Source organism: Pan troglodytes, chromosome 13, assembly GCF_028858775.2.
Source record: "Pan troglodytes isolate AG18354 chromosome 13, NHGRI_mPanTro3-v2.0_pri, whole genome shotgun sequence".
NCBI classification, from domain to species: domain Eukaryota; kingdom Metazoa; phylum Chordata; class Mammalia; order Primates; family Hominidae; genus Pan; species Pan troglodytes.
Genome location: NC_072411.2, coordinates 142,939,830 through 142,956,652, shown reverse-complemented (window position 1 = coordinate 142,956,652; position 16,823 = coordinate 142,939,830). Strand labels below are relative to the sequence as shown.

The following is a 16,823-nucleotide window of genomic DNA, read 5'->3' as shown; positions in this document are numbered from 1 at the left end:
TATCACGTGTCCACCCCCAAGGAAATTTGAGACGCATGTCACATGCATGTTTGTTCAGTATGCATGAGTGAGGACCCCTTCCTGAATGTTCACGGCTCCTCCAGCAACCCATGGAGTGTGTGTCCTTAGCCAACCTGTTCAGCATGAAGCTCCTGCCCCAATCCCCTCCTTCCAGGTGCCCGGCCCAGTCTCTGCCAGGGGCTGAGGTGCCCAGGGTGTCAGGACGGCCACCCTGAAGGCCCTACCCCTTTATAGGAAATAAAGTCTTCTTTCCAAATTTATAGATGTGGGATTTGTTCAGTGGACATAGCTCACCCGGGGCATTTTAGGAATTTACCCAAAAGACATAAAATTCTGCGTTTACAGAAAGAATAGACCAAAATGCTAACAGCAGCTTTATTCATAGTAGTAAGAACTAAAATCCACCCACATGGGCATCATCAGAAAAACAGCCAAGCTGTGGCTCTTCATGACATGGCTTCAAGTCAGCAATGAAAAGGAACAAAACTCTCAACCATGTTCAAGGGATATGAACCCTCAGGGACAGGGCCCTCTCTCAAAACAGGCAGGTCCAACCCACGTGTAGCTCGTGGTCCCATTCCTCTGCAGGCTCCGGAGAGAAAGCGGGAAGCTAGGGTCACATAACCCACAAGAGTGGACCCTCCCGCTGGGGAAGGGCGGGGAGGACCGGGAACCCACGAGAGTGGACCCTCCTGCTGGGGAAGTTCAGGGAGGACCGGGAACCCACAAGAGTGGACCCTCCCGCTGCGGAAGGGCAGGGAGGACCAGAGGACTCGGGGATGATGAAGACGTTCCAGCTCCTGACGCTGGTGAGACTCATGCTGCTGACACCTGTGACAGTGCACGGGTTCACACTTAACTTTTGTGTGTTTCACGTTGTTTTCATATTCTGGTACAAGTTTGTTTTATTTCTCTAGAAAGAAGCAAGGGCTGTCAATGGTGATTAAACGTTCCTTCTCAGGTTTGCCTGTGCGTGGGGTAGAGGTGGACCACGCAGACCCTCCCTGCTGTGAGCTCCGTGGAGGGTCAATGCAGATGCAGGGAGACTGTGGGGCCCGGTATCCGTGACGCTGGACAAGGGGGTTCCCGCTCTGGAAGGAGGAGTCAAGGTCTCCAGTGGTGTGGGATTAGAATATGAGGAATCCGTCTGAGCTCATTCTCCACAGGATCCCACGAGGGAAAGCCTGGCTTTTCCCTGTGCAGACGCTAGGCCTCTACAGGTTCCAGAAGGTTCCTCTGCTCCTCTGAGAGGGCAGGGCACTTGCACAGGGAACAGGCAACCGAAGGCAGCCACAGCCCTACTGGAACCGGGGTTTCTCTGCCTCCTGGGAAGAGGTCAGTGGATGGGTTGGGGAGGGGGACAGGCGGCCTTCCTGTGGGAGTCGCAGAGCCTGGGGCCTCCCCTCCTTGGAGGCGACCAGACACCTTCCCTAACTGGAGAAAATTCTGAACCCCAGAACTGGAAAGGTCAAAACTGAAACAAAATCGCCCCTTGTTTTGCAAGCTGCTGCCTCCTCTGTGCCCTCAGGCAGGTCCATTCCCTCCTGGTCTCAGTCTCCCCAGCTGTGCCAGGGGGACGCCAGGTGGGACCCAACTGGGTTTCCAAAAATAAAAGGAAATCTAAGTCTCAGAGAAAGGGGAGCATTGGGCCAGGTTGGGGGAAGGGCCTCGGGTGCTGGAGTCAGTCCTGGGGGAGAAGGAAAGGGCTGTGGGGGGGACATCCAGCAGGTCCCACATGCTGTACCCCATATGGCCATGGCTGGTGTCCCAGTGCTTAGGTGCAGACCCAGTGGACAGGAGCCATGCTGCAGGGTGACAGACGGCCCATCGCAGGGCCCACAGGGCTCATGCCCCATCCCCTCGGGGTCCGGAGCTCTGGATGGTCCCAGCCCAGCTATCTCCCACTGCAGACACCCAGGCTCAGCGCCTTCTCCATGCAGCTGTGGGCAGCTGGCCCCTCTGCAGGAAATTCAAGCGAATGGCGATGGTACTTTCGGTTTTCATCTCTGGAAAGCGCTTTTGGGGCGGGAAGGTGGGAGGGACGTTGATGTGAGGAGTGGTCCTGAGTTCTCCTGAGGGCAGGTGAGGGTAGTACAGGGCAGGGAATGTGGGGCTGGGGCAAGGGCTGCTGCCAACTCTTGACCACAGGGGACACAGAGCAGATGGAGGAGGGTCTCACCCAGACTGGACCCCAGGCAGGTCAACAAGCTTGGGAGTCCCTGCTGAGGTGGGGACACAGTGGAGGTGCAGGGAGCCAAGAATGAGAGGACCTTCCTATAGGCAGGGACGCAGCCCACGTGCAGGGGGCCTGGCCTAGGTGGGGACACAGCCAGGAGCAGGGAGCAGGGGGCACTCACTCAAGGGAAGACATCTACAGGTGCAGGCAGGAGGGAACTTCACCTAGGCTGGGTCACAGAACAGGTGCAGGGGCCATGAGGGGGCCTCCCAGGCAGAGACACAATGCAGGTTCAGTGGGGGTCTCACCCCAGTGGGGACACAGTGCAGGTGCAAAAAGCATGGGGCCCTCACTGAGATGGGGACACAGCATCCATACAGGGAGGCAGAAATGGGGGCCCTTGTTCAGGCAGGGACCTGGAGGGGTTGCAGGGATCTGGGAGACCCTGACTCAAAAGGGGCCAGGTACAGGGAGCAGGTATTGGGGTCCGGGACCCAAGAGCAAAGGTAGGAGGAGCGGAGCTCGGATGGAGGCTCTGAAGAGCTGGGCCAGTCTCCAGCGCCCAGGCCTGGCCGAGCGTGGCCAGTGGGTCCGGGTGTGTCACATGACGGGATGATACCAGGCTGTGGGGCAGGGCCCCTGTGGCCATCCTGGCTGTGCACTTGGGTGGCAGCCAGTGGGGCGGGAGCTGGGGCTGCAGCTGTGGTGTTCCCAGAGGCCCAGGTGCCCTCTCCCACACTCCTGGGCCCTCTGGGTTGTGGGAACGGGCCAGCTCCTGCTCTGTCCCCTCAGGTGTCCTGCAGGCACAGCACCTTGGGGGGCCCAGGCCGATGGCAGGTCTTAACGTGTCCCTCTCCTTCTTCTTTGCCACCTTCGCCCTCTGCGAGGCAGCCAGGCGGGCCTCCAAGGCCCTGCTCCCAGTGGGCGCCTATGAAGGCTTCGCCCGGGAGGCGGTGGGCGCGGTGCAGCTTGGGGCCTGCTGCCTGGAGATGAGGATGCTGGTCGAGCTCGGGCCCTGGGCTGGGGACTTCGGGCCTGACCTGCTGCTCACCCTGCTCTTCCTGCTCTTCCTGGTGCACGGGGTCACCTTGGACGGGGCCTCGGGCAACCCCACCGTGTCCCTGCAGGAGTTCCTCATGGCCGAGGAGTCTCTGCCTGGCACGCTGCTGAAGCTGGCGGCACAGGGGCTGGGCATGCAGGCCGCCTGCACCCTGACGCGCCTCTGCTGGGCCTGGGAGCTCAGCGACCTGCACCTGCTGCAGAGCCTCATGGCCCAGAGCTGCAGCTCGGCCCTGCGCACATCCGTGCCCCACGGGGCACTCGTGGAGGCCGCCTGCGCCTTTTGTTTCCACCTGACCCTCCTGCACCTGCGGCACAGTCCTCCCGCCTACAGCGGGCCCGCTGTGGCTCTGCTGGTCACTGTCACGGCCTACACGGGTGAGCACTGCTTCCCCTTCCCCTGGGCCCCTCAGGACCTCTCACCTGTGTGGCCTCCATGCACACTCAGGCCCGTTCGCACCCAGGATAGGGGGCTGCTGGCCCGGGTGGCCAACAAACCCACAAGAAGGGGCAGCGATTTCCTGGGACCTGGCGGGTAGACGAGGGCCTGCGCTGGACATGGGGTGCGGTGGAGGAGCCTGTCCCCTGCCAGGGCCATCCTGCCCACTGTACCTCTCCCCAGTCCCAGCTATTCTTGGTCCTCCCAGAAGTTCTGCCTCTGGGGTAGTAGGGACAGCCGAGGCAGAGGATTCAAGGCCCAGTCCAGTTTCCTGGTCTGGTGTGGGAGTCCCTGCACCCTCTATCACCCCTTCCAGAGCGACAGGTCCTGTCCCACCTGCCCCAGTTGGCCTCCCTGGCCTCCTACTGACACCCGCATCCTGCGATCTCTGCCTGCACCTGGGCCGACCGTGGCACCCAGCTCTCATGGTCCCATCACCCCCTTGTGAGCTCCCTCCACTCAGACCCTCCGTCTGATCCAGTCCCCCATGTCTGCTTTCCCCTCCGAGCGCTAGGCTCCACCACCACAAAAGCCTTTGCTCAGCAAGTTCCCAGGACAGGTGTCCACAGCACTGGGGCTGCAGGGAGAGCCAGGGGAGGCCGGCTCATGCTCCAGGCACCACAGGAAGGGCTGCAGGGAGAATGGTGCCACGTCTCCTTCCGGGGGTCCAAGGTCCTAATCAGGACAGGACCAGCACTTAGGTCCATGGCACTGCCCACGACCCAGCACTTGGCAGACACCACGGAACCTGGACCACAAAGGCCACAGGAAGGTGCCACCAGAGCCCTGTACAGATGGGGAAACTGAGGCACGGGTGAGCGGGAGCTCTGCAGGGACACGGCTCTGTGGCAGATTGCCCGGGCCTCTGTCCTGGGTGGCACCGGAGAGCTCCCGTCAAGGGTCCTGCCTCCACGAGGCACAGTGCACCTGGTCTCAGGGACAGAGCTGCCCATCCTCAGGGTCCTGGTTTACACCTGGGCGGCCGCAGACTCCATGTCCCTGTGGCCTCTGCCCTCTGCTAGGCCCACTCCCTGCTCTTCCGTGCCCAGAGGCAGGTCCCTGGTATTGGTGGATTCTGTTATTTGAGGTGGTCACCCAGGCCTGGGGCTGCAGGACAGCGGCCCGGCTGCGGCCGCCTTCCCTTGTCTCACATCACACAGCCATGTCGTCTTCTCTCCTCTGCTGCTACTCATTTCTGAGATCTCTCTCTGTCTCTCCTCTCTCTCTCTCTGTCTCACTGTCTCTGTCTGTTTCTTTTTGTCTCTCTCTCACTATCTGTCCCTCTTAGTCTCTCTCTCCGTCTCTCTCTGTCCGTCTTTCTCGAAGGCCACGTCCCACAGGGTGGGGTGCTGGAGGGTAGCATGGGCGGGGCACGGGATCCGGGTGAGATGTCGGGAGGGTGTTGGACAGCCCGGGGGGGCCCCCAAGCTGCTGCCCCTGACCCAGACCTTGGCTGACCCGGCCTTGCTGCATTGTGTGTCCATCGGTGCGGGGGACGAGGCGGGGCTTCAGGAGCCGAGAGCAGCTCCCAGGCCTGCACACAGTGGGGCTCTCGGTGTGGATTCGGTGGCGGGGATCAGGTCCTGGCCTGCAGAGGGGCGTCAGGCAGGGCTGGGGACCAGGGCTGTCTGTGCTCTGCCCACAGCCGGGCCCTTCACGTCCGCCTTCTTCAACCCTGCCCTGGCCGCCTCTGTGACCTTTGCCTGCTCGGGACACACCTTACTGGAGTACGTGCAGGTGTACTGGCTGGGCCCTCTGACAGGTAAGGGCAGGGGCGGGGTGGGGTCCCTAGGGCTGCTGGGGCCCACAGAGCATCCTGGCACGTGGGGTCCTGCAGGGTGGAGGTGAGGGTGCCTGGTCAGTGCTCCTGGGGAGGTCTCTGCAGTGGGCACGGTGTGTGGGGTAGGGGCTGTGACGGCATGTCTCACTGTGGACACCGTCCTGGTGCCGAGCAAGCTGCAGCCAGGTAAGGAGGCCACAGGCTGGGGAGAGGCTAACCTTGCAAGGGGTGCTGGGCACACGGGGGATGGCGTCTGCAGTGGGGCTCCATGCACCTGGGGTTCCCGTCTCAGGTGGTATCTCCACACACCCAGAGCCAGACTCCACCGAGGGGGGCTCATTCTGGTGTCCCTAAAGCCTCAGGAGGCAGAGAGCCCCACTCAGATGATATAGGGGGCCATCGTGCACTTATAGGGCTGTGAGCATGGGGCTGGAGCAGCCGGGCCCTTTGCATCCTGGTGGGGCAGACCCGGGACTCGCTGATGCACACAGGGGACCCCAGAGCTCCCCCACAGTGTGTGCCCCTCCTTTCTTATATCCTGGATCCAAGCAGAGGAGCAGCATGGGGAGGTCATGGAGCCCCCTCTTGGACCTAGATCTGGGGATTCTGGCCCCTGGCTTCAGAGGCCCAGGTGGAGCCCACACCTTCTCCTGCACCTGCTCTCAGGCACTCGGCTCCACCTCACTGAGGTACCAGAAGGGCAGCTGGGTTCCTATGGAATTCTGGAAGCTTTTTTCAGCTTCTGCTGGCTCTACACTGGGGAGGTCTCAGGGGCAATGCCTCAGCCTCCCCTTGCGGGGAAAGACAGGAGCTGGGGGTCTCTCAGGCACTTGGCCCTGCGATGGTGACACCGACGTCATCGTGATCTGTCACCATGGTTCTGATGTGGTCACAGTCTCTCAGGCATGTGCAGGGTCCTAGGAAGCATATGAAGTGCATCAGGGACCCCTCCTGCCCCCGTCCCCGAAGCAGCACTGCCCTCTGCTAGGAACAGCTCTGTGTTGGCCTCTCTGTCCCCACACACTGGGCCTGCAGGGCTTCTCCGAGACTCTTCAGTTCAGGTGTCAACCCTGGGCTGTCTCCTGGGATGTGGGGGGCGGACGTTCTTTTCTTGCCTCCCCACGCTCCTCCTGCGGATCCTTCACTCCGGGTGGGTCGGCCTCTTCCTCCTGATCAGCTCCAGAGCCCCCTCTAGTTCCCTGGCATGGAAACACGGCCCCGGTGAGCTGTGGTGGCCCCGGAGGCCTCTCCGCTCCTACACAGGCCTTGCTTCCTGCGGGTGACGAGGTCCTGGACTGTCTCCTGCCCAGGCTTCTGGGTGCTTTCCTTAATTCAGCACCAGTGCTCTGTGTGGGCAGCGTCTCCCCCGAGGATCCACAGCTCCGGGTTACCCGCAGGCGTCCCGGTACGTCCCAGTACGGTGCTGCCCTTCACTGATCCTGGTTGCATTTCTGTTTCCTGCTTTCCTCATCGCCTCCTGTTTCGGTTGATTCCTTCTTTTTGGTGGTGCCCGTCTCACAGTAGCTTCCTGAGAACCGGGACCTGGCAGGTACACTTCAGACCTCCTGTGTCTGAAATAGTGTCCTGGTTCTGACCTGCACTTGAGTGTCGGTGAGGCCTGGGCAGGGTTCCGGGTGGGAGCTCAGTTTCGTCCTGAGTTTCTCAGGCCCCAACCATGGCCTGTGGTGGCTTCATGGGCTACAAGGCAAAGGACGCAAACGAAGAGGCTTCCCGTGACAGGGTTGTATGCTCAGCCAGCTCTGGAGGCTGGAGGCTGAGCTGGCAGCACTGACAGGGTCAGCTCTCCTCGGAGGCTGCTGGGGAGGAGCCTCCTGCCTCTTCCGGGTTCCGGGGGCCTCTGGCACCCCGGTGTCCCCGGGCTTGGAGACACACCACTCCCGTCTGCCGGTTCCCCTGGCCGCCTCCTCTGTGTCATTGTCTGTTCTCTTCATATAGGGACACCAGTCATTGAATTGGAGGTTCACTCTACTCAAGTATGACATCACCGTGATTTAACTAATTTTATGTCCCAGGCCGTATTCTAACAAGGGCACATTCTGTGTTCTGGGAAGGGTGTGTCACTGGGGAAATACTCTTCACCCTGCTACAACCTCTCACTGTAGAACTGCCTCTGTGGAGAAGCCCAAAGGGCATTTGCGGCTTCTAGGAGCCAAGTAGGAAGAGGCTGGGATCCGTGTTTCAGGCGGGACTCCAGGCTTGGGCGGGCCTGACGCTCAAGTCCACATGCCCCGTCTAGAGAGGAACCTGTCTCCTGCCAGGGCCAGGGAGGGAGGCACTGGCTGCTTCTGTATTTTGGGGTTTGGGGCTCTGGAGCTTCCCATGCGGAATTGCCGTCCCTCCTCCTAGGTGAGTCCCAGGGCCACCCCATCCCACAGGGACCCGGGCGCCAGCTTCTGAAAGCATGGGGCATCTGCGGAAGAACTGGGTTGTTTCCCGGCTTTCGTCCCTGTGGAGGCGCGATCCGGCCCCTGCAAGTCAGCAGTGTTTGGTCGTCCACATGCTTGTCAGCCCCACGCTGTGCTCCTGCGTCTCTTCCCGTCTCATCCATCTGGATGCTTGACACCTCTGACAGCATCCCTTTCCTGTCATCTTAGAGAAGCTTCAGGAACCCGAAAAACGGGCTTGTGTCCTTCCATTAACCTCCTTTATCCACAAGTTCAGTGTCAGCATGAGCCCTGGGGAGCTCCGAGGCTGCAGGCAGGAGCCCCGTAGCCAGGTGTGGACACGGGGCTGTCTCCCTGAGTGTGAGCGGCCACCGGCACCTGCTGGCAGCACCCCTGAGCAGGTCATCCCACCTCCCTGGGCCTGCCCTCCTGGGAGCAGAGCTAGAACCAGTGTGGGCCTGGAGGGCCGAGTGAGGGGCAACTGTAGGCAAGCTGTAGGCACAGGGGCCACTGTCAGGAGCCACAGCAGCTGCAGGTGGTGACAGGCAGGGCCCCCTCAGGCCAGCCCTAGTGGAGCTCACACACTGTGGGTTAAATCCTTAGAGGACTGAGCTTAAACTTGAAGAGGATCCACTCTCCCCTTCTGCCCGGAACACCTGCCCTTCCCAATGACCTGGAAGGCAGGCGGGGATTTAGGAGTCTCTGCTCCTGGAGTTCTGGGAGAACCTTCACATGAGGATTCAGCCAGGCCCAGCCTCCCACCCAGGGGCACCCACATCTTTCTTGTCCACTCACATCCCCCACCTCTACGCCAGGCCACAGCCCCGCAAACAGCCACCCTGGGACGCCACATCAGGTCCCGGAGGAAAATGGCCACAGAAGCTCTGGGAGTGGCTCAGGACAATGTGGGGGAGGGGAATTCCAGTCACTCATACCAGAGGGTGGTCCAGAAGTACAAGGAACCCCACCGGCTTGCCCCCGTCCCCATGGCTGGCATACCCAGAGGGAGGGGCATGACCAGGGCGGGAAGACCAGGACCAGGCAGGAGCTGGGCCTCAGGGTTCTTGGGGCTCCTGGCCAGGCTGCCTGGCTCCCCTGTCCTGGCACAGGCCTGGGAGTGGGTGTCCTGTCTGTGTTTGGGCCCAGGAGCCCCGCGGCCCCCCTGGGACCTGCCTTCTCTTGCAGGGATGGTCCTGGCTGTGCTGCTGCACCAGGGCTGCCTTCCCCGCCTTTTCCAGAGGAACCTGTTCTACAGCCAGAAGAACAAGTACCGAGCACCCCGAGGGAAGCCGGCCCCAGCCTCGGGGGACACCCAGACCCCTGCAAAGGGGTCCAGTGTCCGGGAGCCTGGGCGCAGCGGTGTTGAGGGGCCACATTCCAGCTGAGTGGCCTTGCTCTGTGTGAGCCCCGTGTGAGGGCCCTGCTCATAGCTGGACCCTGGAACCCTCTGGAGCTAAGAGGGAATCCCGGTCCCCTCCCCAGAAGCCATTTGTCAATAAACCATTTCTAAGACCTGTGTGTCCACCTGGGCCCGAGAGAGGCTTCTGGAGGGGCAGGCAAGGGTGTGCGGCAACACGGTGAGTCTGGTCCGAGTCTCCCCATCTCCCACAGGCTCCTTCCTGCCTCTTGTTACAGAAGAAGCAGGAGAGGAAAGGGCAGGATGACAGGGAAGAGCCCAGGGAGTCCGCCAGGTCCCAAGTCTGCCAAGATGATGCTGCAGCCCTGGACATGCCCGGGAGGGAGCCCACAGCCATGGAGGCCTGAGACCCGCTGGGATGCTGAGGATGGCACTGGAGCCTGAGGCTGTAGGCTTGAGAACTAGGCACAGGGCACCCAGTCCCACGGGCCCTGAGTTTGGGACCCTCAGGACCATGGCCCACTCGTTGCCCAAAGCCAGGTCAATCACTGAGACCTTGGTGGCAGAACTGGGACCTGGAGGCATGGCACCTCCAGCCATTTCCTTCCCAAAGAACAGAGCCAGTCTGGAAACTTCCACCCAAAGGAGATAAGGGCCCTCTGCTATGGGTCCTGCTGCCCCACCCAGAGGGAGGAAGTGAGGTGGCCGGTGCTCCTGCCACAGGCTGTACCCCGTCCTCTGGTGGGCAGCAGCCCTGGGTCCAGCTGCTCTGCTATGGGGGAAGGACGAGAGGAGAAAGCAGGGAGATGTCCTCGATGCGGGGGGCTACGGGACACCCCAATCCCAGTGAGACCTCCACCCCGGCCAGCGTCCAGGCTCTTGACACCATCGCGAGAAGGAATTCAGGGGCGAGTTGGCAAATAGTGAAAGACCAGAGATTTCCTGCGAAGCCCAAAGCTCCCACTGGAGAAAGGGAGTGTGGTGCCCTCTAGAGTCCCGTCCCAGGCAGGGGCGCTGGGGCTGGAGGAATCCACAGGATTCCTGGAAAACGTGGAGATGTCTCAGAGCTGCGGCGCCGCCCACTTCTTACACCAAATCTGGGTGTTCTGGAGCCATCATGCGCTGGTGGGGGTGTGATGAGTGTGCCAATGAGCGCACCGTGAGGTCGCAGGAGACACCCGGGCACAGCCAGAGCCCTGTGGGGTCCAGGCGGTCTCAGCCAGCACGGCCACACCCCGGTGTTTTGGGTCCTGTCAGCCCCTCGCTTCTGCAGGGTTTCCTTTTGCTAGAGATGAGAAGGGGCTGCCTGGAACTTCCACTCCCCTCCGACCACCCTGTATTATTCCCGTCTCATGGTGCGTGGGCTTCTCCCTGGGGATGCCGGTGAGGCCACGTTTTCCTGGACGAGCGTTTGGTGGAGGGAGAGAAAGAAGAATCCTCTCCGCTCCCCGAAGCTGCCCCTTCACACACACACCCTCCTCCCCGAAGCTGCCCCTTCACACACACACCCTCCTCTCTGAGGCTGCCCCTTCACACACACACCCTCCTCTCTGAGGCTGCCCCTTCACACACACACCCTCCTCCCCTCCATAAAGCCCCCTCCCACCCAGGCAGAGAGCTGGCTCTTTCTGGAGCCCCAGGCTCCTCTTCCCTGCCGTGGAGTGGAGACAGGAATCCCATGGGACAGGCCTGAGAGCCAGTCCTGTGTGGCATCCAGAGGCCCCGATGGGGCTGCCAGATCCTGCCAGGCAAAGGGCTGCTGAGCACACAGGGGAGCCGATGGGGTGGGGCCAACCAGCTCCCCTCAAAGACGTTCTGCTTGGGGGCCTGGCCATGCCTCGGTGTCACATGGCAGCAGAAGCAGCAGCAGGGGTTGGGGCCCCAGGAAGGAGAGGGGATCTTCCTCCGGTGGCAGCACGAGGCCCCTGGGTGCTGGAGGTGTGTCTGTTTCCCCACCAGTGCCTGCAGCCTCTGCACAGATCCTTCCAGGAGTGGAGGTCCCGGTGCTCAGGCAGTAACTGTATCAGTAACTGAGCATGGGAGGAGCAGACACAGCCTTATCCCAGTAACATAACCAGGAAGCTGTTAGAATTACTCCAGCTTAGAATCTCTTTCTGACAATCTCGAAATTCTCAACAAAATCCACAAATCCTGAAGCAAGGGCCACAGCATTGGACAGAAACGAGCACAATTTTCCTATAAGATGTTGGAGTATCCAGGTATTAATGCAGAAGTTTTGAAATTAATTTTTCTTACAGTTGAAGATACACTGATGGAATTCACAAACAGATGTTGTAAGTTGTGTGCAATCGTGAATTCACCTTCAGTCTCTCCTATGAGCTCCACAAGCACAGGAAACATCCGAGGAAACATAATCACGACAGATTTGCATCTACAAGCACACTCAAACTTATGCAAAAGTCATCTGTCTGAAGCGCGAACAGTTTTGGGACTAGCCGCTCATCTGCTCTCGATGTGCTGAAATCTGCGCCTCCGGTGGCTCCGCAGAGCAGCTTCCCAGCTCGCCACAGCCTATGAGACACTCCCAGCAGCTCCGGAACGTTCCCTCTGCAGAAGGAGCCTTCTCCACATTAAAACTGCCAAAATGCCGGGCACGGCGGCTCAGTCCTGTAATCTCAGCACTTTGGGAGGGCGAGATGGGAGGATCACGAGGTCCAGAGATCGGCACCATCCTGGCCAACATGGTGAAACTCCGTCTCTACTAAAAAAAAAAAAAATTACAAAAAATTAGCTGGGCGTGGTGGCGCGCGCCTGTAGTCCCAGCTACTCAGGAGGCTGAGGCAGGAGAATCGCTTGAAACCAGAAGGCGGAGGTTGCAGTGAGCCAAGATCGTGCCACTGCACTCCAGCCTGGGCAACAAGAGCGAAACTCCATCTCAAAAAACAAAACAAAACAAAACAAAAACACCTGCCAAAATGACTTGGAATCGTGCATCTGCCATGGGTGACCGACGTGGCTTTCAAGTAGATGAAAAGAAAAGCAAGTTGCTAAAAACAGGTTTCGAGGCCCTGCAGAAGGATGCGCAGAAAAGGGAGCCGGGACGGAGCAGTTTCGGCTGGGGCTCCTGGCCACCGTCGCCCGCCCTGTGGGGTCCCATGTAACAGGGGCTGAGGGCGCGCCCTTCTGCTCCAGGGCCCTACGGACCCCTGCCCGCCTCTGAACACGGCCCACATTTTCCCTTGGGCCTGGGCCTGCCGCGTGACGCTGCCTGGCCTGAAGCTCTGCTCCCCAAGAGCGTCCCGGATCCCACACCTACTCCGGGAACGCGCCTGGCGAACTGCAGCTCTGGGGTGGCCAGGTCCTGGCAGTGGCGGCGGGTGGCCTGGTCCAGGTCTGGTGGCAGCCGGTAGCCCAGGATGGGCGCCAGGCCGCGCTGCAGCGGCGCCAGCTGTGGGTCAAGCTCCGCGCCCCGCCCCCAGGCCTCGCCATGCAGGAGGCAGGTGCGCGCCCACCGCTCCCGCAGCGCCGCCACCTCCAGCGGCCCCCAGCGCGCCCAGCCGCGCCCACAGCGTGCGGTTCAAGTGCGCACAGAGCGCCAGGTCCAGCGCGTTCTAGGCGCTCGCCCTGCACTCCACGCGCGGCTCCAGCGGCTCCGGGCCGAAGGCCGCGCGCCAGTGGGCGGGGACGGCCACCAGGTCATCCAGGCCCCAGCGCAGTGCGGCGTAGGAGCCCCAGGGACTCGTCCAGGTGCTCGGCGATCAGCAGCAGGTCGAAGCGCGCGGCCACCGCTTGCACCCCCGGGGCCAAGCGGCGCGTTGCCACCCTACAAGGCTGCGGCGCGTTGTGGTCGAAGCCTAGGTCCAAGGCCATGAGGTTGTGGCCATGGTGCCTGTCGGGCCGCCTGGGGTCGTAGAAGGCGCAGGAAGTGGCGCAGGATCCAGGCTCCGACGAAGGGAGAGGCCGTCTTGTAAGAAAGCGGACTCCGGGACGAGGGCTGGGTCCCGCAGGGTGGTGAAGGAGGTGTCGCGGGCAGGATGCGTCGCATCTGGGCTGGGAAGGGCCTGTGTGCCCACGAGGGCGGCTGGCTCTGGGGACGCTCCAAGGGCTCCAAGGGCAGCAGTCGCCTTGAGCCCCACCCAGGCAGAGCTTCCATCGCCTGGGCCTCTGGAGCTCTGGCCTGTCCATCCAGAGGCGCCCGGAGGAGGCGAGCCCCACCCTTATATTTGAACTCGGAGCCCCCCACGGACCACTTCCCACAACCGCTAGGACAGGAATGGCCCCCCCAGCGCTCTGCCTGCAGCCACCTCCCCTCCCTGCTCAGGGCACCATACGTCATAATTAAGTTCAAGGGAAGGTACTATGCCTGGATGTGCACCTAAACCAGATTGATATTTCTCTCTACCCAAACATCTCAGTGGAGTAAAGAATAACAAGGCAGCATTGCGGCAAACGTGTCTCGCCTCCCACCATAGGGCGGTTTTTCTCTCATCTCGGAATTGAACAAATGCACAATCGGGTTTTAAACCGAGACATTCAGTTCCCAGGGGCAGGCAGGAGATAGTGGCCTTCCTCCATCTCAGCTGCAAGAGGCTTTCCTCTTTTACTAATCCAGCTCAGCACAGACCCTTTACGGGTGTCGGGCTGGGGGACGGTCAGGTCTTTCTCATCCCACGAGGCCATATTTCAGACTATCACATGGGGAGAAAGCTTGGACAATACCCTGCTTTCAAGGGCAGAGGTCCCTGCGGCTTTCCACAGTGCATTGTGCCCCTGGTTTATTGAGACTGGAGAATGGCGATGACTTTTACCAAGTATACTGCCTGTAAACATTTTGTTAACAAGGCATATCCTGCACAGCCCTAGATCCCTTAAACCTTGGTTTCATACAACACATGTTTTTGTGAGCTCCAGGTTGGGTCAAAGTGGCTGGGGCAAAGTGGCTGGGGCAAAGCTACAAATTAACAACATCTCAGCAAAGCAATTGTTTAAAGTACAAGTCTTTTTCAAAATGGAGTCTCTTACGTCTTTCCTTTCTACATAGACACAGTAACAGTCTGATTTTTCTTTCTTTTCCCTACATGCCAGAGGGAAGATTAAGCATGGAGACAGTCACACAACACTGCCATCTTTTACCCAAATAAATAGTCATCACTTTACAGTCTTGTGCCAAAGCATTATCCATTAGCCAGACCGCCTGAGAAAGGCAAAAGACTCCTGACATCTGGAAATCTTGCAGGCTTTCAAGGCTGCCTATCTGCTTATAAAACAAGGACGTGTCCGTTATAGCTTTAAGTCTGCACTCTATGTCTAGCTCCTAAAACTAGAGTCTGCCAGGTTCCACGCTGATGATGCTCATCTTCCTGGGTACAGAACAAAGACAAGATAAGGTCAACCATTCTTCTGCCACCTGCCATCCTACAAGCCTTCTCCCTGTAAGGAAATATGTAAATTCTAAACCTCCTGAAAACCTGTTTGGATAACGTCGGACACAGACATGTCTGTGACTTGTGTTTTTCCCCAACACATCCTCAAGCTCTGGCTTAATAAAACTTGATCAATTGAGACTCCTGTGTCTGTCACTAATTTTGATCAACAGGTAACACAGTAGCTTCGGGGGGCCACAGATTGTAAACCAAAAAGCATCTGAGACAAGTCTCAATCAATTTGGAAGGTTATTTTGCCAAGGTTCAAGATCATGGTCTGTGACACAGCCCCTGGAAGTCCTGAGAACATGTGCCCAGGTGGTTGGGTCACAGCTTGATTTTGTACATTTTAGGAGGGCAGAAGTTACAGGCAGACATCGATCAATACATGCGAGGTATACACTGCTTCGGTCTGGAAAGGTGGGACATCTGGGGTGGGGTGAGAGGGCTTCCAGGTCATAGGTAGATTCAAAGATTTGCTGCCTGGCAATTGGTTGAAAGAGTTACGTTTTGTCTAAGGAGTTGAAATCAACAGAAAGAAATGCTTTGGGTTAACGTAAGTGGGGGGTTGTGGAAGCCAAGATTCTCGTTTCGCAGATGAAGCATCCAGGTAGCAGGCTTCAGAGACAATAGATGGTAAATGTCTTCTTATCAGTCCTTAAAAGGTGCTAGACTCTCCTGAAAAGATTTAGTAAGAGAAGGAGATTCTCTACAGAATGTAAATTTCCCCCACAAGAGACAGCTTTGCAGGGCCACTTAAAAATACATCAAAGAAATATAGTTTGGGGTAAAATGTGTTGATTTCTTTCAGGGCCTGCTATTTGTCACACGATGCTATACTAGAGCCTGTTCCAGGGGTCTCTCCTGGCTTCTAGTGTTGCTGTCCATCCTGGGTGTTCCGGGTCCTGTACAAACATCACTTGAGACTCTGCCTCCCTCTTCGCATCTTCCCTGTGTGTGTCTGTTTCTGAGTCTCTTCTCCTCTCTGTATAAGGACACCAGTCATTTTGGATTAGGGCCCACCCTAATGACCTCATCTTAACTTGATTATATCTAAAATGGCTGTTTTCAAATAAGTTCACCTTCACAGGTACCAGGGTTTAGGACTTTAAGTATCTTTTTGGGAGAACATAATTCAGCCTAGCACTTGTAGTGTATAATATTGTTCAACATTATTGGACTCCATTTTCTAATAGTTTGTTGAGAATTTTTGTATCTATGCTCATGAGAGACATTGGTCTGTAGTCTTCCTTTTTGATAATGTCTTTATCTGGTTTTGGTATTAGGTTGACGGTAGCCACAGAGAAGGGGTTAGGAGGTGAGCCCTCTGCTCCTGTTTTCTGGAAGAGATTGTGGAAAATTCCTGTAATTCCTCCCTTAAATGTTTGGTGGAATTAACCAGTGAAGCCATCTGGGCTTGGTGGTTTCTGTTTGGGAAACTTATTAATTTTTCATTTATTTAATAGGCCTTCATCTATAATAGATATAGGCCTATTAAAATTATTCCTCCCTGTGGCCAGGATAATCCCAGCTCTTTGGGAGGCAGAGGCCGGCAAATCACGAGGTCAGGAGATCAAGATCATCCTGGCTAACACAGTGAAATCCTGTCTCTACTAAAAATACAAAAAAAATTAGCCAGGCGTCGTGGTGGGCCCCTGTAGTCCCAGCTACTTGGGAGGCTGAGGCAGGAGAATGGCGTGAACCTAGGAGGTGGAGCTTGCAGTGAGCCGAGATCGGGCCACTGCACTCCAGCCTGGGCGACAGAGTGATGCTCCATCTCAAAAACAAAAAAAATTATTCCTCCTTGTGAGTTTTGGTAGTTTGTGTCTTTCAAAGAATTGATCCATTTCATTAAAGTTATATAATTTGTGGACATATATTTTGTGGACATAGTTTTCATAGTATTTTTTATGATTCTTTTAATATTTATGGGATCAGAAGTGGTGACTTCTTTTTCATTTCCGATATTAGTAATTTGTGTTTTATCTCTTCTTTACTTGGTCAGCCTGGCTAGACATTTATCAGTTTTACTGGCTTTTTTGAAAAAGGTTATGAAAAACAAAGTTATGATCCCATAATTTTCTCTCTTGTTTTTCTGTGTTCAATTTTATTGATTTCTGATTTAATTTTTATTATATCTGTTATTCTGCTTGCTTTAGTCTTAAATTGTTATCTTTCTACGGTTTCCTGGGATGGAAACTC

At 57.7% G+C, this 16,823-nt stretch overlaps 1 protein-coding gene and 1 long non-coding RNA gene across 2 annotated transcripts; both read left to right on the top strand.

Annotated features, from left to right (window-relative positions):
* The first annotated feature begins 2,979 nt into the window (after positions 1-2,979).
* AQP12B (aquaporin 12B) lies at positions 2,980-9,274 on the top strand. Its single transcript, XM_016950890.3, has 3 exons — positions 2,980-3,634; positions 5,341-5,457; positions 9,066-9,274. The coding sequence occupies exons 1-3, from the start codon at positions 3,028-3,030 to the stop codon at positions 9,263-9,265; spliced, it is 924 nt and encodes a 307-aa protein (XP_016806379.2). The 5' UTR covers positions 2,980-3,027; the 3' UTR covers positions 9,266-9,274.
* A 3,470-nt stretch (positions 9,275-12,744) lies between these two features.
* Positions 12,745-14,762, top strand: LOC134807958 (uncharacterized). The gene is made up of 2 exons (XR_010149686.1): positions 12,745-13,165; positions 14,284-14,762. It is a non-coding gene; the product is annotated as an uncharacterized LOC134807958 (long non-coding RNA).
* The last annotated feature ends 2,061 nt before the right edge of the window (positions 14,763-16,823 follow it).

Excerpts from the sequence above, each read along its gene's own strand:
- AQP12B (XM_016950890.3), top strand. The coding sequence starts at position 3,028 with ATGGCAGGTCTTAACGTGTCCCTCTCCTTCTTCTTTGCCACCTTCGCC. Across the intron at positions 3,635-5,340 it reads CACTGTCACGGCCTACACGG|CCGGGCCCTTCACGTCCGCC; the intron begins GTGAGCACTGCT and ends CTCTGCCCACAG. Across the intron at positions 5,458-9,065 it reads CTGGCTGGGCCCTCTGACAG|GGATGGTCCTGGCTGTGCTG; the intron begins GTAAGGGCAGGG and ends CTTCTCTTGCAG.